Source organism: Syngnathus floridae, chromosome 15 (assembly GCF_059516105.1).
Source record: "Syngnathus floridae isolate MCC-2025c chromosome 15, RoL_Sflo_1.0, whole genome shotgun sequence".
Lineage (NCBI taxonomy): Eukaryota > Metazoa > Chordata > Actinopteri > Syngnathiformes > Syngnathidae > Syngnathus > Syngnathus floridae.
Window position 1 is genome coordinate 5,062,855 of NC_142427.1, and position 22,303 is coordinate 5,085,157.

Consider the following 22,303-nt stretch of genomic DNA (forward strand, 5'->3'; position numbering starts at 1 on the left):
TGCAAATGCACTACTAGTGTGACTTGAACCATGACCACTGATTCCAAAGCTCTTACATGATTGTATTGTGTGTTTTTTTTCTCACAGGAATACATCATATGCATGAATAAATACATATACATATATAAATGTGTAGTTTATAAATCTCTAGCGGCAAAATACTATGAACATTTTGTTGCTCATTGCACAAAACAGATAACAGAACTTAATCGATCAGTCTACATAGCTTTTATTGTGGAAGGCTGTGACGGGATAATGTGTTTAAAACTAACAAACTTGACTGGGGTGTCTACAGACAGGGGACAACCTCAGTCAGACAGGTGGAGGAAAGGAGACATCGCTACTCGGCTGAGGTGCACACACCGCATATCGAACTTGGATCAGGAGGGACCGGGCCGGACTGCGGAGGACATAGTTGGGATCCTCCTGCAGCTGCTGGATGGCGCATGGAGGCACGCTCCGGCTCGGTTCTCCATCCTAATCACCACGCACATGCTTGAACACTTCGGCGAGGATGCGGGGAGGAGAAGGAGGAGGCATGTAGTTGCAATGGATTAATTAGCGAAGACCACATGGACTTGTTCGTTTTTTGACATCTTGAGTGCTTTCTAGTCAAGCAGGGGCCATGGAGAACCAAGGCGCCGAGTTGCAGAATTATGAAGACGTGCAGAGAAGCGGGTACCTCCGCAAGCACAAATCAATGCACCGGCGCTTCTTCGTTCTGAGGACGGCCTCGGAGCGTGGTCCCGCTCGCTTGGAGTATTACGAGAACGAGAAGAAATTCCGCAGCAAATCTCCCGTGCCCAAGAAGGTGCTGAACCTGGAGACGTGCTTCAACATCAACAAGCGGGCGGATTCTAAGAACAAGCACCTGATCGTACTCTACACCCGCAGCGAGAGCTTTGCAATCGCCGCGGACAGCGAGGAGGTCCAAAACGAGTGGTACCAAGCCATGCTGGACCTCCAGTGCAATTGTAAGATGGCAAAAGTCGAATAATTGATGTTGCTCTCTGCTGTGTGTCTCCGCATCGGGCCCATCCTGCCTTAGGCTGTTTTTGCTCCCCATCTGCCCGCATGGGGCCATTGGATGCACTCCATTTCATTTTATTACCCATGTTCTTCAAATTTAGCTCCCTATCTTCTACAGATGAATTAAACGCGTGTAATTATTTGAATGGAAAAATAATCGAAATCAATTGGATCCAAGTGGACTGGTGCGTTTTAGGGGTGGCATTTGCAGTTTGTGCAATTTTGGGATTCAAATATACAACCAGCATTTTATTCCGAGCTAGCAAGATATAACACGTAGTAATATTCCAAATAGGGTGCAGCCTTATTTTTGCATGGCGCAGAGGGCATATAGCAACCATCGACGGGATGCATCATATAGCGCTAGCCTATCGCGGAGCACTCCCGCTCCAGCCCGTGTTGTTGTTTTTCTGCACAGCCCCGAGAGCCCGCCCGCCTCTAATAACCTACATTTGTGCAGAAGGCGGCATCACCGTGCATCCATGCTCTCTGCGTTGCTGCATGTGAGAAAGAAAAAATTGAGGGAGGGGAAAAAAATGTCTTTCTGTGCGCGTCTCCCTCGTGTTGTTTACGTTCATGTTCCACTGCTTGGAGCAGAACAGCACTCGTAGCCTACCACAACCCCTCCTTTTCCCCTCACTGTGCACCCACTGACGGGCTTTCCCAGCTCTGCATGCACTATACATGAATGCTGTGAGACGACTGCTGGATGCTAGGGTTCTATTTTGTTCAAAATACAGTCATGTCTCAGAGCTTTAATCGTTAAGCCTTTGTGGGATTAATCTGTTTCATCTGTTTGAATTTATGAGTGTCTGCATATTGCTTACAATTAACCAAAACTGTGGCTTGTAGTGGTTTTTTTCCCGACACATATTTAATGACTTTCTCATTGCAGTTGTTCATAGAAAGTCTTAATTGTTTTATCAGGTACGGTGAACCACCCCATATTTGTGTTTAGATAGGTGTGGCTTGGTGGTTGAGGACCACTGCTGTAGAGCATTAAGTGAAGCCTCAGTGGGATCAATAGACAAAATTTCATTCAAGTCCCCCCCCCAAAGAATCCTACTATTTATAGTGCTATCTATATTTATTTCCATTCATCTTTGGGCAAAGGGTTCCTCTTGTTCATTCATGCCCTTTCTCTTTATTTACAGGTAAATCTCCTGAAGACTATGGCAGTAGTGGAGAGTGTAGTTCTCCATCTCCAATTCCAACTTTCAAGGAAGTTTGGCAGGTTAAAGTTTGGCCAAAAGGTCTTGGACATGCCCGGAACTTAGTAGGCATCTACCGCCTGTGCCTAACTGACAAGACAGTCAACTTTGTCAAGCTCAACTCTGATGTGGCCGCTGTCGTGCTGCAGCTGATGAATGTTCGCAGATGTGGCCACTCAGAGAACTTTTTCTTCATTGAGGTGGGTCGATCGGCCATAACTGGACCCGGAGAATTTTGGATGCAAGTGGATGATTCTGTGGTGGCTCAGAACATGCACGAGACATTGCTGGAAGCCATGAAAGCGCTAAGCGAAGAGTTCCGTCAACGCAGTAAATCTCAGTCTGTGGGGACGTCATGTGGCGGCGGAACTGCTTCAAACCCCATCAGTGTTCCGAGTCGTCGACATCATCCAAATCTGCCGCCCAGTCAGGTGGGATTCACCAGGCGAGCCCGCACGGAGACACCAGGTGGTAGCAGTACCAGCACCTCACCGACATCACGCCATGGATTTCCACGGGCCCGAACGGCAAGCATTGGGGCCAGGTCGGAAGAGAGTGGAGCAAGTACCAGATCAACATGGGCCAGCTCCAGCCCGAGTCTTAATGGATCCTGCTCAACTACACCAACACTCAGGCCCAAGCCCACCAGGGCCCCCACCCCTGCAAAGATTACACTCAGCCTTGCGCGCTACACGCCTAACCCAGCTCCGTCTCCTGCTCCCAGTCTCTCCTCCAGCTCTGGTCACGGCTCAGAGTGTGGTCTAGTGGGCGCGGCAGTGGGAGGTATGACAGTGTGCTCCTATCCCCGCGTGTCTCAGAGAGTTTCCGTTTCAGGTTCACCAAGCGACTACGGCTCCTCTGACGAATATGGTTCCAGTCCTGGTGAACACTCACTGCTCATGCCCAGTATGGCTGCCCATCACGGGCACGGAGAAGGGCCCTCAAGCTACATAGTCATGGGTCAGCGAGAGGGCCTACTTGGTTCCCATCATCGCTCTAAAGGCAGGCGCATTCTTCGGCGCTCATCCAGTCGGGATTCTGAGGTCGAACGAAGACTACTAAGTAAGAGAGCTTCTCTACCTTTGGCCACACACGAACGACTAGCCCCACATCGAAAAGATGATGACGAGGACGAGGAAGAATATGCCATAATGTCACAGAGTGCTAACAGAGAAGGCTCTGGCAGCTTGGCAGTGGGGTGTAGGCGAGGTGATGTGGCAGGGGAGAACAGAAAGAGATTTGACAAAAGGAGGGAAGCAGATGCGAGAGCTCCTTCGGATAGCGGTTACATGTCAATGCTGCCTGGAGTTACGTCTCCAGCTGCAGACGATGAATACATGGCCATGACGCCGAACAACAGTGTGTCACCACCTCAGCACATGCGGCAGCCCAGCTCAGAAGGCTACATGGTCATGTCCCCTAATAGTAGCGTCTCCACAGAGTTACACGGACTGGGTATGTGGGATAGCAGGGGGAGCATGGAGAGCCGGGTTGCCAGTGACTACATGAACGTCTCACCCGTCAGTAGCCGCTCTGCCTGTAGCACACCACCGTCCCACCCTGAACAGCACCAACTACAACCAAAAATGTTTAATTCCTACTTTTCTCTGCCCCGAGCTTATCAGCATACTCTCTATAGTCGCTTTGAGGAGGATCTAAACAAAGGGGAGTGCAAAAAAGACAGTATTGATAGTGCTGGAATGAGTGGGGGAGCGGGGTACAACAAGAGAAACAAAATGGGAGTGGGACACACTGGAGGCTTCCAACTCTCCATGTCTTCCTCTTCTTTCTCCTCAAGCTCAGCCAGCAGTGAAAGTCTGGAGGACAAGTCCATATCAGCGGGCAAAGGGTTAAGTTTGTACAAGAGTGCAGGAACATGCACCAAAGATAATCGTCATATTCAGAAACGGGGATCGAGCTGCAAGAGCCCAAAGCAACAAAGGAGGGGCCGCCCGCTCAGTCTGTCTTCAGACATTGCGAAAGCAAACACTTTGCCTCGGGTGAAAGAGAATCTTCCCCCAATGGCGGCTCACAACAACGGTGAGTACGTCAGTATTGTTTTTAAAGAAGACAATAAGTATAATGGAGGAAGATGTGCAGGGTCAGATCAAGCGCAACCCGTCTTACATGGAACCCTGCGGCCCTCAAACCAGCCCCTTCGTGTTCCTGATAATGCTGCTAACCTTCCTCGCAGCTTCTCTGCACCATTGTCCACGTCTGCTGAGTATGTCAGCATGGATGTAGGGAAGTCATCAACGCCGCTAAGGTCAACAATCAGCCCCCCGCAGGGCCCACCGGCTGTTGCGCCCAAGGGCCGACTTGAACATGGCACACCATCTCCTCTGGCAGCAGATGGAAACTCTGTTTATCGATCCAAAGGAAAGATAGCAGGAGACGCCCTTAATTCGTTCATTGACAAGAACAGTCCAGATACCAATCTTTCAGCGAGACCTGCCACCCATTCAGGTCCACCTGTACCCATGGGAGATGAGACAGGGTTGGGATTTTCTCCTGTCAAGACCTTCCAGTCTCCTGAGCATGGCAGCAGACTTATCCGAGCCGAAGCTCAGAGTCGGCGGGGCCACCACTCAGAGACCTTTAACTCCCCTCCCTCTGCACCTCGACACCCATCCTCCACTACCAACATTTTCTCGGAGAGTGGCCAGCCGGTGAGCCACCGACACGCTTTGGACTGCTCACTGTGGGAAAGCGGCCAGGCAGCTAGTTTGTCTGACACGCCACCTCCGCATGCCTCTGCTGAACAAGGCCTTAACTATATTGACCTTGACTTGGCCATTAAGGAGAGCCCTCAAGCTGGAGCTGAGCGTTCCTCTGCCGCCCTCAACATTGGCGCAGGCGCTATGGGCAGTGGTGCCGGCTCTAGCCTCAATACGTACGCCAGTATTGACTTCTACAAGTCCGAGGAACTGAGAGCACACCAACTTGGCAGACAGGATGATCAAGGTAAGGGTTCATTGGGCCACAGGTTAATTTAGAGTTTCCAAACTATTAGGTTCAAAAACATTTGGAGTTTGACTATTTGTCTTGCAGCGTGATGCAAACTGCAGACAAAACTTGCGTGTGGCTCTCAGTCAGCTGTGCACATTAGCGTGCCTCGTCTCTAAGCTGCGGGTTGTCTGCAAGGTCTCTTATGACAAGTGGTTGTCGAGTGAGAGCGCAGCCAATTGATGTGTCTGCTGCTGGTAATGAGCCCTTCACATAAACGGTGATAGACAGAGGGGAACACGGGCCAGGTATTTGCGATTGCGTGTGGGCGAGCTGTCGACCGCACCGGTTCACACGGCAAACTCGAGGTCTCCCATCATGCCATGCATGGCTCAAAGTCATTGTTAATGGTTTTGATGGATTGGCTACTGTACTGAAGCACATTAGAGATGAGTGTCTCTTTCACGTCAAGAAATATCTTGGAAAAGCAAATTTACATGAACAATACAATGAGATTCTATATAAGGGAGGCATCATATATTTTACAATAATATTTCTCTGTTATGTTTCTTATTGTGGCTACATTTATAATTGCTTTGGGAATGCTCTGCGTCACTCCTTCTCATGTGGTTTAATAAGTTATCCAAAATGCATTGCAGTTCCACCACCACCGCACAATGTAATAATAAGCATTTTAAATTAACCTCTTTCGATGAGTCAAAATGAAGCATTATTAGCTTTTGGAAATACAGAGTTGGTGATACTGGCTCTACTGTAAAATGTGCAGGAGCATCTTTGGAGGGAGTGTACATTACTCTATAGAAAACGGGGAACATCAAATATTCATCAGGAACACACAATTTCTGAGTCTTATGTATTCAATTCACATTTGCATAATTGATTCCTCTAATGCAAACGTGTGATCATAACACCGTAATTGCCCACTTATTGCGACTAGGGACAGCGTGTTTATGCATTTAACATGAATTGCGAGGAAAGCTCTTATAATATTCTGTCAATAGCCCCCATACATTTTCCCACTGTGATTGTTGATTGCATGTGCTGCTCCTGCGACTAGTATATGCCGCATTTTATATGTACGGCATATGGCATGCACAATAATAAGCGCTCACATAATGCTGCTAATTCCGCTTAACACTCATGTTGGAATGACTTCCAAGTGAAATGTTTAATGGACATTGATTTCAGATGTTTATCAACAATGTTTCAATTAGTATACTATTCTTGATCAGAGTTGCTTCAAGAGCAAAGTGTTCTTTTGCAGAATATTGAAAGAAATGTAAATGTTGGTTCAGTGTTGACCTCATTGACCCTCTCTTTTATTAAATTGACTTAGATCAATAAGTATGCAAGACAACATCTGTCACCTTTTCCGGGGCTTACGAACACCATGGCCTGAATGAATATTAACCTTTAGCAGACTTGTTTTTCTGTGTTTGAATATAGCACAAGATTGTAAGAATAGGCGTGCCTGTGTCACTGAATCACAGCTGTTGTTTTTGTATAAACTCGTCGTTGGCTGATCTGATTTGTGCGGAATTTTTTAATTTTCCCAAAATAAATTATGGAAATTGAATCAATTAAAGGTCAAACTGCCGTATTCTTTTAATAATTGCACAGACATTTTTATCTAACTGCAGCAGAGATTGTGATGTATGCCGGATGCCCAAATGTGTCACTGGGTACCATTTAAGCGGTGCCCCCCAAAAATCGGGAAAACTGAAATGGTAAAAAAAATAAATGGATCAATTTATTTGTTTTAGACATTTTATTTACAAAATAGTTGCTTTTCTACAACCACTAGGGAGTCTTAACGGTTGATGTCGAAAAAAACAAATAGAGCTGTGCTCTTAAACATTGTTTTTCTTGAGTTGCACACCATCATTTTCCTCTCACGAAAGAAAAGAGCAAGCGGTCAGCCCGAGTCAAGTTGACGTATGGGCACTTTTATCCATAAGTGTCCCCTGAGGTACAAACTGGTTTCTTTATGAGGCTATTCTTTAATAAAGAGAGGGTCGATTAGTCTCAGTGGATCACTTTGGGGCACATTCATGGCCACCACAAGCTGATTATTGCTACGCTCATTTGTTTTCTTGATAGCATGGAGCTGATGCAATTGCATAATATTAACACGTGCGCCACTGCGCATGAGGCCCTTATCATTAAAATCAATATAGAAAGATATCCCGCATCATGTGGTGTTTACACAACCAGCCACAGATTAAATGTTCTAAACAACTACGACCTTTTGTACAGTACATAACCTGACAGACCTAATCGACTATAATAATAAATGAGAATCAATAAAGTGTTTCCAAAAAGGCCCATCTTAAATTCTTGCCGGTGTTTGATTGTTTTCCTCCAGATTGTTGATGTGTGCCGAGTTCTACGATGGGAGCGGCGCGATGCCCAACAGTTGCCACAACACAACTACGTGTCGAGTCCAAAATATTGGAACTCTGGGAAACCAATCCTCATCTGTCTGCCATGTTCTGACAACCAAACATGTGCCAAACACACTCACACACACGCACACACACACACACACACACACACACACACACACACACACACACACACACACACACACACGCACGCACGCACGCACGCACACACACACACACACACACACTGACACAGACGGGGTAATCTGTTTGTATGCCTTGCTCTGATCAGCTAATGTGAACTTGATAAATGACTATGTTTGATTATGTGGGTTCACAGGTCGGCTTTATGTCCATTTGACACGATTAAAGTACTATGACAATCGGGCAAAGCCATAAAGTCGGTAAAAATGTCACACATTTGGTTTGATTGCCTCCAAGATTGACATCATTGTGATTGGTTGCTGAGCAAATGTAATGAAATGTGATCATTCAAGGCTCAGTAGTGACATCCATCTAGTTTATAGTCTGATTGCAGCTTCATGTCCCAAAAGGCTTTTTTTTTTCTGTGTGCAACACCTTCCTTTGTTTATGTCCTGAAAACGTGTCAACAAAAGATGTCTTTTACACAATTATACACGTCATCATATTTGTCAATATAATACATACAGGTGCCATTAAAGCCATAATGCTTCTTCAGGACCTTTCTTTAGCTGTATAAACAACAACAAAAAAATTTTTTCAAGTACCACTTTGGCTATGAATTGATGTTGTCCAAAAAAGTCAACAGAGAATTCTTCAAATTTGAACACAATTTTCCTTAACTTTCGGCAAGCAACATATCTGAGCTTTGCGCTGTTTTATGGATTTGTATTGTTTAAGTAATCGATACTCATATTATTGTCAGGACAGCAAAGATTTAGCAGTGGGAAGAAGCTGTCACGCACAATTCCACCTGAAGCTTATACAACCTTCGATGTGATTAAATTAACCATCGCCTGTCATGTTTCCACTATAAGATGCATTATTGCCAGTTGCCAAGGCTTTTTGTGCCGCATGCATCCTGGTACAAACGGCGCATAACAATTGGCAAATTTGCATAACGTTCATCTGCAGCATTGTTGGTCAGTATAACAGAAACAACCTCACACAAAGGGAATTCTACACTGGTGCAAAAGTTGCCTTTAGCTCCCTCCCAAACAAGGAAGTGTGGACATTATTTTTCGGCAACAGTTCTTTTTATTCATTCAATATTCTATCTTTATATCGTATTCATGCTTCATGCTACAGTATACATGCAAACAGCATTTAAAACACCACAGCTTGTTTTTCCTCAGTGGCATAACAATTTACTTGACACAAATATAATAGGACACGTTATTTAAGATGTACACTATACATACAGTATTTTGATGAATACTATTTAGCCTAGATATCTATATATACTCTTTTATAAAGTGCCTCTTTTTTGATTGTAGCTGTTTTACACAGGTAATCTTAAAATGGGTTGTGAAAATACAAGAAAAAAAGATGAAACACATTGATATCAGTAAATAATTTTTAAAATGGCCTTACTGTTTATCTGAAAAGTGAAAATATTTTTTTTATTTTATTTTAGAGGGACAGAGGGTGCCTAACAGTTAAGCCACTATGTCAGCATTCCCTCGCTCTTGTATGACTTTGCCAAGTTGAGGTTGGGCCCAACAAAGTGAAGCAAAAAATAATAATAATAATAATGATGATAATAATCCAGAACAGGGGCTGCTATTTCATCCTAAATGATGTTACCGGACAATATGAGGATTCTAAATTGTATACACTTTATTCTTGAAACCTGTTTTAATGACTTTCTGCATTGTTTTTACCTGACAGCTTTCATTCTCTTGTATATAAAATACTAACAAGGCAGTCTCATATTAGACTGCAAATGAAATGTAGGTATTGATTTAGGCTTGTGGTGTATTTTGAACCTCAAAGCAAACATGAGTGGAGGTCATTTGAACTCTTCAGAGCAGCTAAGTGTTTACCTGGGCTAGAACACGACGAACACGCTCGTGTGTGTTGTTTTTCTATATTTGGATGTGGATTCAGTCCCCAAATTGTGTGACAAGTGCTCCTTTCTGTCTTTACTCTTATCCAAGACCTGGTTCAGTCCTCTCCTAAACCACTATTTTATTATGTCTATTGGTTATACTGCTGTCAGATTGCCAAATTGCCAAATAATCAAAAATACAATCTGACAACAAGAGCATTTGTAAACAAATCTGATTTCAAATGAATTTTTCTTTCCTTGAAGTGCTTTGGGGCCAAAACATGATTTTAATTTTTCAATGAAACATTTTTAAAGAGTGTTTTTTTTTTAATCAAGATCATGTGAGTTTCTGACTGGTTGAATATCATACTCAGAGCCATTGAAGTCTGGTTTGGTCCAGTTGCAACTCAAATCAAACAAACACAATGTACAAAAAAAAAAAAACAATGAAAAAAATTGGAATATACTGTATGGTTGAAAACAAACATCAGTACTGGAGGCTTCATTAACAATGGTGACCAAACTCAGCATGTTTCTGGTTGTGTGTATACAGGGTACAAGGAAAGAAGGCTTTCTTCGTGTATTTTTCCCACATTTAGAATCATATTCGTGACAAGGCGCCTGAAAAAAAATCATTATTCTAAAGATGAATATTATGAAAACCATGGCCACATGTTGAGTTAGAATAAATGAAGGAATATATGCCTACTGGAAGTCACACACAAAAAAGTGACAAATGATGTGGAGAAGTTGTGTTGCAGAGATATATTTTTCTAAACATTCACCATCTTGACTTTCTTCTTTCCAGATAAGAGACCCATTCACCAACCAGTGAACATGAAAAACTACACATCCCTGTGCAAATACATACATAAAATAAATTAGACTAAAAATAACTAATCCAAATAAAAATGAAACTTCTCAAGAGGAGGAGTAAAAATGCATCACAAGGATACAAAGTGCTGGCTCGAGTGATTGTCAGTCTTTTTTTCAAGATCACAAAACCTGGTATTTGAACAGGGGTGTGCAGATTTTTACATTCACTTTGGTACACATTTAGAATTTATGTCTCTTTGTCGTCGGCTTTCAAACAATCCCATTAAATTACTGACCAGGTGCTTTTGAGTTACCTGTTGTCTGAATCCGAATAGCCCGCCACTGCCAGTAGTTTGTGCTTCAGAACAACAATTTACTGCCTGACACTTACAGTATAAATTCAACTAATTAGTTGGTCCTTTATAATCTATTTGTTATTCCTTCAGTGCTACTTTCCTAATTAGGGATTACGGAGCCTATCTGACTGTACCTCATAATCTTGAGACTGTGCAGACAAAACAGTTGGTAGTTAAACCCCTCACAGTCTAAGAGCACTACAGGAGGAAAATATCGATAAAAGCTCTTCAATGGATGACTGCTTCTGAGTGAAGGACCAGACTCTAAGTGTGGGAAATGATACTGTTTGTACAATCAAGATTAGCATCTGTAATTACAATTGAAAGAGCATTCTATGTATTTTAAAGTTATCTACTTTGATATTGATGTACAAAGACTGATCATGAACTCTGTAAAATATCATGTGCATAGAGGAGTTCACTGATGGGTGTTGGGGTGGGACAGTTGGGGTGAGTGGGGTTCATTCAATTCATGACAAATTGTTTCCAAACAGAATATTGACAATAATTGTTTGTGATGTAGACAACCTCAAATGTTGTTTTTATATATATATAAAAAGGAAAAGTGGGAGAAAAGAACATTTGTGAGTATTTTTTATTGACCATGTGTTCAAAGTCAATGTTGCACCATTTACATTTAGCGAGTCCAGAGTGTTGTGAGGAAACTGGACAGACTTTTTAAGGCATTAGCCAGACTTTATGTTTTTAATCCCAGACTCCTCTGGCCAAACAGATGGTATTTTGGCAAGATCATTGCATGGCAAAGGTGCCTTTTACTCCATGTTTGTCAAATACAGGACTGTCTTGGAAAATTAGAATATTGTGATAAAGTTCTTTATTTTCTATAATACAATTAAAAAAAAAAAAAAAAAGTCATACATTCTGGATTCCTTACAAATCAACTGAAATATTGCAAGCCTTTTATTATTTTAATATTGCTGATTATGGCATACAGCTTGAGAAAACTCAAATATCATATCTCAAAATATAAGAATATCATGTAAAAGTATACTAGTAGGGTATTCAACTAATCACTTGAATCGTCTAATTAACTCAAAACACCTGCAAGGGTTTGCTTACCCTTGAAAAACACTCAGCTTGGTTCAGTAAACTAAATCACAAGTATGGGGAAGACTGCTGATCTGACTGCTGTCCAGAGGACCATCATTGACACCCTCCATCAGGAGGGTAAGACACAAAAAGAAATTTCTCAAAGATCAAGCTGTTCACAGAGTGCAGTTTCAAAGCACATCCATAAAAAGTCTGTTGGAAGGGGGAAATGTGGCAGAAAACGCTGCACAACCAAGAGAGATGACCGCAGCCTTAACAGCATTGTGATGAAGAGACTTTGGGGGAGCTTCAAAGACAGTGGACGGAAGCTGGAGTCCAGGTATCAAAAACCACCGCTCACAGACGTGTCCGGGAAATGGGCTACAATAGCCGTAGTCCCATGGTCAAGCCAATTGTGAAGCGTCTGACTTGGGCTATGGAAAAGAAGCACTAGACAGTTGCAGAGTGGTCCAAAGTCCTCTTTTCAGATGAAAGCAAGCTTTGTATTTCATTTGGAAGTCAAGGCGCCAGAGTCTGGAGAAAGGCTGGAGAGGAGCAAAATCCAAGTTGCTTGAAATCCAGTGTGAAGTTTCCACAGTCAGCGATGGTTTGGGGAGCCATGTCAGCTGCTGGTGTTGGTCCACTGTGTTTCCAGTCCAGAGTAAATGCAGCTGTGTACCAAGAGATTTTAGAGCACTACATGCTTCCGTCTGCTGAAAAGCTCTATGGAGATGATGATTTCCTTTTCCAGCATGATCTGGCACCTGCCCACAGTGCCAAAACCACCAGTAAATGGTGAACAGACCATGGCATTACTGTCCTCGATTGGCCTGCCAATTCCCCTGACCCGAACCCCATAGAGAATTTGTGGGGTGTTGGGAAGAAGAAGCTGAAAGACACCAGACCCAACAATGCAAATGAGCTAAAGGCTGCTATTGAAGCATCCTGGGCATCCATAACACCTCAGCACTGCCACAGGCTGATTGCCTCCATGCCATGCCGCATTGATGCAGTAATCCATGCAAAAGGATTCCCAACCAAGTACTGAGTGCATTAATGGACATTTTCAAATGTTCGATTTTGTTTTGCTGTTATAAATCTTTTTTTTTTTTTACTTGGTCTGAGGAAATGTTCTAACTTTTTGATAGGATTTTTGAGTTTTCTTAAGCTGTAAGCCATAATCAGCAATATTAAAATAATAAAAGGCTTGCAATATTTCAGTTGATTTGTAATGAATCCAGAATGTATGACATTCTTGTTTTTAATTGCATTACAGAAAATAAAGAACTTAATCACAATATTCTAATTTTCTGAGACAGTCCTGTAGGGCTTCACAAAGTTTACTGTGAAATTAACACACCAAAAACAATTACACATGTGAATACAACATATACTTTTTCAGAAACATCCTCAGTGCTAATGCTAACTGTGAATAGGAAATCTCATGGAAGGAAATTAGCATTGTGTTCAGGGAGCAATATTCCCTCAACAAATGAATGTTTATACACAAACTCTGTGGTAACACATACAGACGGTTAATAAATCGATAACCATATATTTCTCCTAATATGTGAAATTGTTTTACTTTCAATTGCAACTTTCTTCTTGTACACTTTTTATCTCTATAAATGATGCCCCACACTGCTCCTAAGAGGACAACTAAAAAAAAAAAAAAGCTATTTCAATATAGTTTTTGTTTTACTTATTAATTTCCTGGTTTTCTATTTTGTGTTATGTGACCAGGTGGTTTGTTACAAGTCCTACAAAATCAAGCAGCTCACCTTCAAACTTTCAAGGAGATTGAATCATAAACAAATCAATCTAACGGTTGTGTACACACCATTAACAAATCCATCTGTCACGTCAATATTTTTAGTGACATGACATCTGCACATTGACCCCATGCAGGAACACTGCTCGGTTTGTTTGTATTGTGGCCCTCGTTGTACTCTTGATTATTGCAGTTGAATGCTGTGTTTGCACATTTTATGGGAAATCTGTAGAGTTGAACTTTGCTCTTTTTTTGTTGTTGTATAATAGACTGTGGGGTGGTGTCAATTCTCAAACACTGCTACAGCAAAACATTGGACAGAATGTATAGACAGTTTCCATCGGGCTTAACTAACATTTATTGAGTCTATTGTACATTGTACATTGAACTCAATATTCACTCATGTTTTACAAAATAAACAGCAGAGGGCGCTCTAATACCTTGTACCACCTGCCCTGACATTAAACCGGAAGTTTTCACATGCATGAATTTCGCGCATTGCGGATCACTCTTACTATTTATTTATTTTTTAAAGAAAACCAAATTCATTATTTTTGTTTAATCGAACACGACATAACGTCAGAACTGAACGACCCTAAAACAAACGTTAATTTTATAATTGAGAATGGGCCAAAATTGGACGGAAAGAGTTTGGTACCTGGAAGTGGAGCAGAGAAAGACCTCTTGAAAGCTTGTCATCAGATATGCTCTGCGACATCGTTTATCATTATTCTGAGTCGCAGCGCCTTTATCGTTGCCCATTCATTCATCCATCCATTAACGCCACACCTTGGGAGGAAGATGTTGCAAAAAAGATAACATTTGATATAATCATGTGTGCTCTGCTAGTGTACCACAGCATGTTCTAAGTTAGCTCCGTTTAGCAAGCCTCCGGGGGAATATCAGCACTGAGGTCACACTCGGTGTAAAAGCGCACGCAAAGGTAAGTAAAATTAACTAGGCATTTATTCATTGCAACGTCACTTGTTACAGTAACCTTGTTACAGTATTATTGCAGAAAACATCCATTGCAGTCCGATTTAGATCCTTAAGCCCTGGTAGAGACATAAAAAAACAGGGGGAGAAAAGCACGCATTTCCTTATTAAATCCCATAACGTGCAAAGTTGTACATGTAAACATTTCTATTAGGTGTGTTAAAACATGCTCAGCGTCAAACCATCAACCCCCACCCCACTGCTGGTAACCTTCATATGTAACAGGCCAACAACAGTAAAGGGTATGACAGTAATAACCTTGCGATAAGGGTTGCGTAGCAAAACTGGAATTATCTCTTTCTCCACGTTGATTATCAGTATTGTCATTCAATTGTGGAGCTTTTTTTTTTTTTTTGCCAGTTAATCTCAAGATCCCAGATATAGGCGGCCGAAATTAGTTTCCTCTGCAGGTTGTCAGGGCTCTTGAACTAGTGAAGTAATTTGTTTTCTACAATTTATTGAAATGCTTCCATACTATCTTTTATATGGTTGTTAGGTGCCTGACAGAAAGAGAAACCTCTTCTAACAATTTTGGACACAATGGCCCCTCATGCCGTGGTTCAGGCCATCATCGACCTCTCTGCTGGAGCAATTGGTAACCTGACTCACTTTTTGCCCCCATCCCGAAATTATGAAAAATAAATTACAGTACGGTGCAGTATGCATTACTGTACTCTGTGTTCCCTGTGCCTCAACTGCAGACTGTGTCCACTTACAGGTGAATGTGAGCAAACAGTGATACCTCTTTAAAGTGGGCCCAAATGGCCATAGACATCTGTCTGGGTCTTTTTCTGGCTCATTTGGCTCTACTGTGCCTTCGGCTCACTTATTGCCCTTCTCTTGAATCTTAAATGTATACATTATAAATATACCCTATCTCATGTATTTTAATTATTCACTTTACGAGACAATCTTTGGGGAAAAGATGTCAGGACATTTTCTATGTTGGGATTATTTCACTCCTATAAAGAAGCTAAAGTGCCGTATTTAGTGTTTGTTGGCCCATGTTTGTTTGAACCACGTTGTCTTCTCCCAGGTGGGGCCGCATGTGTCTTCAGTGGACAACCTCTGGACACAGCCAAGGTCAAGATGCAGACCTTTCCCACACTGTACAGGGGCTTCATCCACTGCATCATGTCTACATACAAACAAGTTGGCATCCGCGGTCTCTACCAGGGAACCTCGCCGGCTCTGGTGGCTAACATTGCTGAGAACTCTGTGCTCTTCATGAGCTACGGCTTCTGCCAGCAGGTTATCCGGTTCACAGCAGGACTGCACAGTGATGCTGTGCTGAGGTAGGGCAATGTAAACAAAGGCCTTGGTCTGTAGCTGGATGAATACACGGAGGATTTCTGTTTGTTTTTGCCTTTTATGTTCACTAGTGACATGCAGAAAGCGTGTGCCGGCTCCGTGGCGTCCATCTTCTCTTCACTGGTCCTCTGCCCTACGGAGCTCGTCAAGTGCCGTCTGCAAGCTATGTACGAAATGGAGGCGTCAGGCAAGATTGCAAGGAGTCAGAAGTAAGTGGTTCCAAAAAGTCTTCCTGTTCTAATAGATTGCTCCAATATGGCTAGCACTGCATTACAATAAAATATAAAAAGGATGGACGTTTGACAGAAGTTCCTTGACCACAAGGAAAATGACTAGTATCTATAGTTTGTGATTCTGAATGGTTATGACCTCAAAAAGGAACTGTGAGTCATCAATTTGTTGTGACCACGAAACCGGTGGGACCACTGTAGGATTACTTGGAAGTTGTTGAGGTGTTCTAGGCTGCCCAGGGGAAAAGTAAACACCCAAAACAGTCATGCGAACGAATTTTAAGTCACATAGACAAATGTGTACTTAATGCGAGCTGGCTACCAGCAAACAACTTGTAATTATTTCGTAATTCTTGACGACTTTCTTAACGTTTCAAGACAGAAGTTACCAATCCTACACTTTGAGAATTACAAGGTGATTCTTTATTTGATTTACAGTCCGCTTCAAACTGGAGTGGCATTGAATAAACTCTTTTTTGCAGAATTGTCCTTTCCAACTTTCTTAGGTGGTAAATGCATTGAAGTGTGTGTTAATCAGGTTTTCTAATCCATAGCTTTGCATCCTGTTTGCAGCTCGGTGTGGTCTGTGGTGAAATCCATCATGAAGAACGAGGGTCCACAGGGCTTCTTCCAGGGCCTGACCACAACCATTGCCAGAGAGGTTCCTGGCTACTTCTGCTTCTTTGGTGCCTACGAGTTATGCCGCAGTGCCTTTGCAGACTACATGAAGTGTGAAAAAGATGACATTGGTGAGCGAGTGGCTGCCACAGTCCATTCTGGGAGATCATCATGAAATCCTAATTCTTATGCTGTGTTTGCGTCTTACTGTCATGTAGGCGTGGCTCCAATTGTTTTCAGCGGGGGTTTCGGAGGGGCGTGTCTGTGGCTAGTGGTCTACCCCATGGATTGTGTCAAGTCTCGCATCCAGGTCATGTCCATGACGGGCAAGCAGGGCGGCTTTTTCAAAACCTTTATGACCATCGCACGAACCGAAGGTAGTACATTTCATCTTCATCAAGTCTTTATCATCCTAATGGGTTGAAATCATCTTGGTTCCTTCTGTTGTATTTCTTGCTTGTAGGTATTCGAGCACTGTACTCCGGGCTCACTCCCACCATGGTCCGCACCTTTCCTGCTAACGGAGCACTTTTCCTGGGCTATGAGGTCAGCCGCAAGGTCATGATGAAGCAGTTTGATGGCTGAGTTGCACATTTTTAAATAAGCTAGGAAGGTGCAGCGGGCAAGACCTCAATCAAACTCTGCGATGAGGAAATCATTTTTGCTGGTCTAGTTCATCTCCATTACTTTTTAACTTAAACATTGTATTTACATTTTTGAAATCACAATGTTAATTTATTTTTAGAGCTAACAGTTGTTTCCTTTACTGCCAATATTTCTGAGACAGCTATTCTCTGTGGTCTTGTCCACACCACATCCTCGCCTACCTCAGTGTTGTGAAATGCACAAAAAATATACAGTATTATTTTAAGCCTTTTTAAGCAACATATGCACACACATGAAAATAAACAAAACACTCTTTTTTAAGGCATAATGGTTTTCGAGGCTTCAAACAGACCAAATCTGTTCTGGGGTCTAATGAGGACACAGAGTTGATCTAACTTTTAGTATAAGAAAATTCAATAGATGATTCACATGTTTTTAGAAATTGAGTTATTTATATCCTAGTTTTTCATTGTTATTCTTCTTGACTGAGTAGTTCCAAACTAACTGACTGGTGTCTTGGATTTCAATAATAGTTTTGCCAAACCAAATTAATTGAACTAAACTTAATAACACTCCATGTTTTGCCTTTCATTATTTTGTTTCTATTGCTACCGATGTGGTATTCGCACTCCATGTACAGGGTTGTGCCACGAGCAATCTCGCATCCATGTTAAGAAAGATGTTTTATTAAGAAAATGCCAACATTGGAACTCTAAACATATTACTCTATTTAACTACTTTGATATTGTAGTTTAATATCCATATTAAACTTTTCACTGAAACAGTTTGTTTTCCTGTATTTTATTTTACTGTGAACCATAATTCATATTCTAGTTATGGGAAATATAAGAGTGACAATGTGAGACTTGTCTGTCACATTTGTAGTTTAGTCTACACACTTTTCACAAAAGTTAGGGATGTCTGTAAAGAATATATTACATTATAGGTTCAACACAAATTTTCAGCCGAAGGCCAAATACTCCTAAAGTTTTATGTATACTATATTCAGCAGGACACTTGAAATTTGCATAGGACAATGTGTGACAAGACATTTTAAAAAGCACGTGATGCAGCTGCTTGACTTGGCAACTCAGACTTTGCACACTGCAGCGGCAAAGCAAAAGACATGTTTCTTTGATAGACATAAATTGACTCTCTTAGCACTATCAACCTTGATTTTGTACTTCTGACTGTCCTACTAACTTCTCTTACTACAGTATGTTAATATATTTTCACTGTCCACCCCTGCTATCTGCCCCTTGTTATAATTGAAAAGTGGCTACAAATTAAAAATACAAAAAAAACCAAAAATCGGTCACGGATCATGGTACACCTGACTTCGATGGGCTCCATTTCCCTGCAACCCTGAACAGGATAAGCAGTTAAAAAAAGGTGGATAATGAAGAACAAGCATTTCACAGTACCATTTTTTTAAAACAGCAATTTAATTTAAGTTTTGTGTATAGTGCATACACATGACAATGTGGTAGGCATAACATATTGCATCGTTGTGTGGATGCCATTTTCTTCATCATTAAGGAACCTTCATGTTCCGAAAAATTAACAAACAACAATGTGACGATGCTATATGGGAGGTAGGACGCATTGGATGAATTAATTCAAATTATAATTCAATCAAAATACAGGCAATCTAGTTGTCCACAATGTTGGCAAGCAAGATAGGAGCGGGGAACTGCCTAATATAGGCTTGTTATTTTGATGGGAAAATTATTCAACTTTACGATCACATCTTACCAGTTACATTCAGTTGAGCTAGAAACAAAATGTGTACAGTAGTGCCTTGAGATATCATTTGTGTTTCAATCGCCATTGCTTAGGCTTCCAAAACCATCACTATCATTGCTAATCTTTAACCTAGCTAAGTTTTCCATTAGCGAAGTTGTTTGGTGCATAATTCTCTATATTTTATCTTAGGTGTAAGATGGAAAACTTTGAATTCGTACTTGCAAATCAGAGCAAAACATCAGTCAAGTGACTTGTATCTCAAGCCAACAGTGTATTCACATACTAGGATGGTGTGTGGGGTCAAACTGTCTGCACGTCTTGTTCTTGAGGTATATCCTGATACTGTAGTATGACGATGTCGTCCGCCGTCTGTGCCAAACCTCCAGTGAGAATCGAGAACAAGATGCTCTCTTCCTGACCGCCCTCCTCACAGTTAACGGTGGGTGCCTCGGTCTTCTGCTCCTCTAGCAACAGCCCCCTCAGCTCTACCTGAGTCTCTGAAGGAGTGGCCCCGGGGGACTCTTGGCTCGCCTCTGTGATTCCATGTTGCCTCTCTCGCATCAGCTGCTCCGTCAGTTCCACGCTCTCGTAACGGATCAGCTGCAGCCTAAAGAAGCCGTCTTCGTGCTCCTTGTACCTGGTAGCCACGAGGGGGGGAGTTGTCAACATGACATTGCATGCGTCGCCAGCTATGCATTTTCAATACAGCTTCAACGTACCGGAACCGTGGGTGTCCTGAAGGCCATTTGAACTGGTGTTTTTTGTGCAGGTGAACCGTGAGGTTATTTCCTCTGGTGAAGCACTGATCGCACACATGGCACTTGTAGCGAGCTAAAAAATTTCCCTGAACAAAAACAAATTGAGCAGGACTATCATCTGTAATAAACATTAAAAGCGATTGATAGTTTTTCATAGAATGTCCTACCATATACATTATTTCCCAGAAAATCTGGGATGTAGACGATCTGAGGTCAGTGAATCATGATACTGTGGGGGAACACTATTGCGGCATTTACCTCATGCTCCTTTTTGTGGTGATTCTTCAACGTGCTAAGAGTACGAGATGCGAAGCTGCAGCCAGACACATTGCAGTGGTAACTCGGCTCGATGCTATGGCTGTCCAGATGTTTACGCAAATCCACCAGATTCTTACAACTAAAAATAGTACAAGAGAATCACAAGCAATTAATTATGACATTTTAGGAAAGAGAAAGGAGCAGACAAGTACATATTTGCAGGATGTGCTACCTGTATTCACAGTATTCACAGCGATATGGCTTCTCATTGCTGTGACGGAACTTTATATGGTTGCGCAGCGCTGAAGGTGAAGGACAGGTCATGTCACACAACGGGCACTTGTAGTGGCTCACTAGAAAAAAAGAAATGATAAACAATATTAACATCATAACATTCAAGACACAAAATAATTGATGATACTAATAGAATTGTTATGAGCTTGGCTGCATATAAGAAAGCAATGCAAACTACTAGCTAGCTACAAACCGTGGGTCCTCATGTGGTCTCTGAGCAGTCTCTCTGTTGCAAATCGTTTTGAACAATGGGAGCACTGGAATCTTTGGCCTAGAGCAAATATAAATTAAAGCACATAGAGCAAATATAAATTCCTCCAGTTATGTCCGCTAACTATTTTGGTTATGCATGTCTTTGTACTGTGTCTATATTCTCACCTTCCATAGCACCTTGTCGAATGATGTGGTCAAAGTACTTTGTGTTATTGGCGTACATCCCTCCACAGCCTGGACACGCTACGACCTTCTCCTGGGTGTGGCTGCGTAGATGCTCCCGTAACTTAGAACGGCCTTTAGCAGTAGCATCACAATCTATGTAGCAATAAGAAACTCGTGATAGCGTTTGCATTCAATAGGAATAAGGGCCATTTTGGAACTATTATCATAAGGTGCTGACAGCGTACCCTTCCATCGGCAGCGTAAAGGGAATTCACAGTCTCCTGCTGGTATGTCTATAGATAAGCTGTGAAGCTCCACATGTCTGTAGAACCACTCTGGATTCTCATAAGGTGGTTGCTTTAACACGCAAAAAAGAAGTGATTGCATTTTAAAACCTTGCATATTATGAGAGATTTAATTCAGATCACGGTTTGGATTACAGTAGGCATTTTACAAACATGCACAACATACCTCACATTCCTCCCACATGCAGGTAAAATTTTCAGGGATTTCAGGGACAATATTGCGGGTGTGGAAGCCGATGGAGCACGTGCCAATTTCTGCCTGGCCATTGAGCACCTGCTGACCCAACTGTTTCAACTTGGTATGGTAACAGTGAAAGAAGAGATGTCGCCGGAACTCTTCAGGACCCTCCACAGAAAAGAACCCGCAGTCTCTCCAAAGGCAGTTTCTTTCCCCTGGTCAGAAAAGACAGGAAAAGTAGTCCAATGTATTATTTAAAACAAAAGCAGTCTGAAAAAAAGGACCTCCACTAAACCTTAAACATTGACATAAGAATAACATATTACATCTAAAACAAAACATTGACTATATTATTCAGTTGCTTGTATTGACATTGACAGTTGGTGTTTTCGGGTTTTCTAAAAGCTTATGATGTTTTTTTTCAAGAGCTGATCGCGTAATTAAACCAATTCACATGATCTTGTCAGTAAATGAGTAGAGGAACGTTATACTGGCTTCAACTCACATTCTAGTTCTTCTTCATCCCCTTCCGCCTTGTTCGTAGCATCCAAGTGTACCTCCACATGCTTGCAGAATTTCTCCATTTGACTGAACGACTCCTGACACGAAGCCCACTCACATTCTAATTTCAGCGTTTTTTCCTGTAGTCGTTTATTGGGAGGCATCTCCTTGAATAGCTAGTTTCACTTAAAAAAAAAACGTGAATCCCAGGATGAACCAAGTATTGTTTGCACATTAGCTCTAAAACATTAAGCAGTTTGGGAAACCCGTCGAAGAAACGACAACGGACTAAGAAGTGATTCGAATTATCATTGAAATAAACGCTCCTGTCTAGATTTTAGCTATTTGAGTAGCACAAAGACGATGTCATCATTCAAGAGTTTTGACGGGCGGTGCAGCATTTTTAAAAGTTCCACAGAAACAATGCAGCGTTTATTTCCTGGTGTTAATGGTTCCGGAAGACACGCGGAAACAATCAGGCACGAATTTCACTCGTAAAATCAGTAAC

General features: G+C 42.0%; 3 protein-coding genes across 3 annotated transcripts; 2 read left to right on the plus strand and 1 right to left on the minus strand.

The window, feature by feature from the left end:
• Positions 1-306: 306 nt before the first annotated feature.
• On the plus strand, positions 307-10,108 carry LOC148385991 (insulin receptor substrate 1-B). The gene is made up of 4 exons (XM_088398446.1): positions 307-536; positions 613-974; positions 2,184-5,204; positions 7,573-10,108. Exons 1-4 carry the CDS (start codon positions 493-495, stop codon positions 7,578-7,580), a joined length of 3,435 nt encoding a protein of 1,144 aa, XP_088254572.1. The 5' UTR covers positions 307-492; the 3' UTR covers positions 7,581-10,108.
• A 3,984-nt stretch (positions 10,109-14,092) lies between these two features.
• Positions 14,093-18,159, plus strand: LOC148385992 (mitochondrial ornithine transporter 1-like). The gene is made up of 7 exons (XM_088398448.1): positions 14,093-14,559; positions 15,109-15,207; positions 15,649-15,907; positions 15,995-16,132; positions 16,727-16,902; positions 16,990-17,148; positions 17,235-18,159. Exons 2-7 carry the CDS (start codon positions 15,153-15,155, stop codon positions 17,354-17,356), a joined length of 909 nt encoding a protein of 302 aa, XP_088254574.1. The 5' UTR covers positions 14,093-14,559; positions 15,109-15,152; the 3' UTR covers positions 17,357-18,159.
• A 644-nt stretch (positions 18,160-18,803) lies between these two features.
• On the minus strand, positions 18,804-22,216 carry hinfp (histone H4 transcription factor). The gene is made up of 9 exons (XM_088398447.1): positions 21,800-22,216; positions 21,283-21,509; positions 21,057-21,168; positions 20,812-20,964; positions 20,627-20,704; positions 20,372-20,492; positions 20,140-20,278; positions 19,843-19,967; positions 18,804-19,760 (listed from the first exon to the last, which is right to left on the minus strand). The coding sequence occupies exons 1-9, from the start codon at positions 21,957-21,959 to the stop codon at positions 19,424-19,426; spliced, it is 1,452 nt and encodes a 483-aa protein (XP_088254573.1). The 5' UTR covers positions 21,960-22,216; the 3' UTR covers positions 18,804-19,423.
• Between the last annotated feature and the right edge of the window lie 87 nt (positions 22,217-22,303).

Coding starts and splice junctions, on each gene's coding strand:
- LOC148385992 (XM_088398448.1), top strand. CDS start 15,153: ATGGCCCCTCATGCCGTGGTTCAGGCCATCATCGACCTCTCTGCTGGA. Junction 15,208..15,648: donor CCTCTCTGCTGGAGCAATTG/GTAACCTGACTC, acceptor GTCTTCTCCCAG/GTGGGGCCGCATGTGTCTTC. Junction 16,903..16,989: donor GTGTGAAAAAGATGACATTG/GTGAGCGAGTGG, acceptor ACTGTCATGTAG/GCGTGGCTCCAATTGTTTTC.
- LOC148385991 (XM_088398446.1), top strand. CDS start 493: ATGCTTGAACACTTCGGCGAGGATGCGGGGAGGAGAAGGAGGAG. Junction 537..612: donor GCGGGGAGGAGAAGGAGGAG/GCATGTAGTTGC, acceptor AGTGCTTTCTAG/TCAAGCAGGGGCCATGGAGA. Junction 975..2,183: donor GCTGGACCTCCAGTGCAATT/GTAAGATGGCAA, acceptor CTTTATTTACAG/GTAAATCTCCTGAAGACTAT.
- hinfp (XM_088398447.1), bottom strand. CDS start 21,959: ATGCCTCCCAATAAACGACTACAGGAAAAAACGCTGAAATTAGAATGT. Junction 21,169..21,282: donor GCATGTGGGAGGAATGTGAG/GTATGTTGTGCA, acceptor TGCGTGTTAAAG/CAACCACCTTATGAGAATCC. Junction 20,705..20,811: donor TCGACAAGGTGCTATGGAAG/GTGAGAATATAG, acceptor TATTTGCTCTAG/GCCAAAGATTCCAGTGCTCC.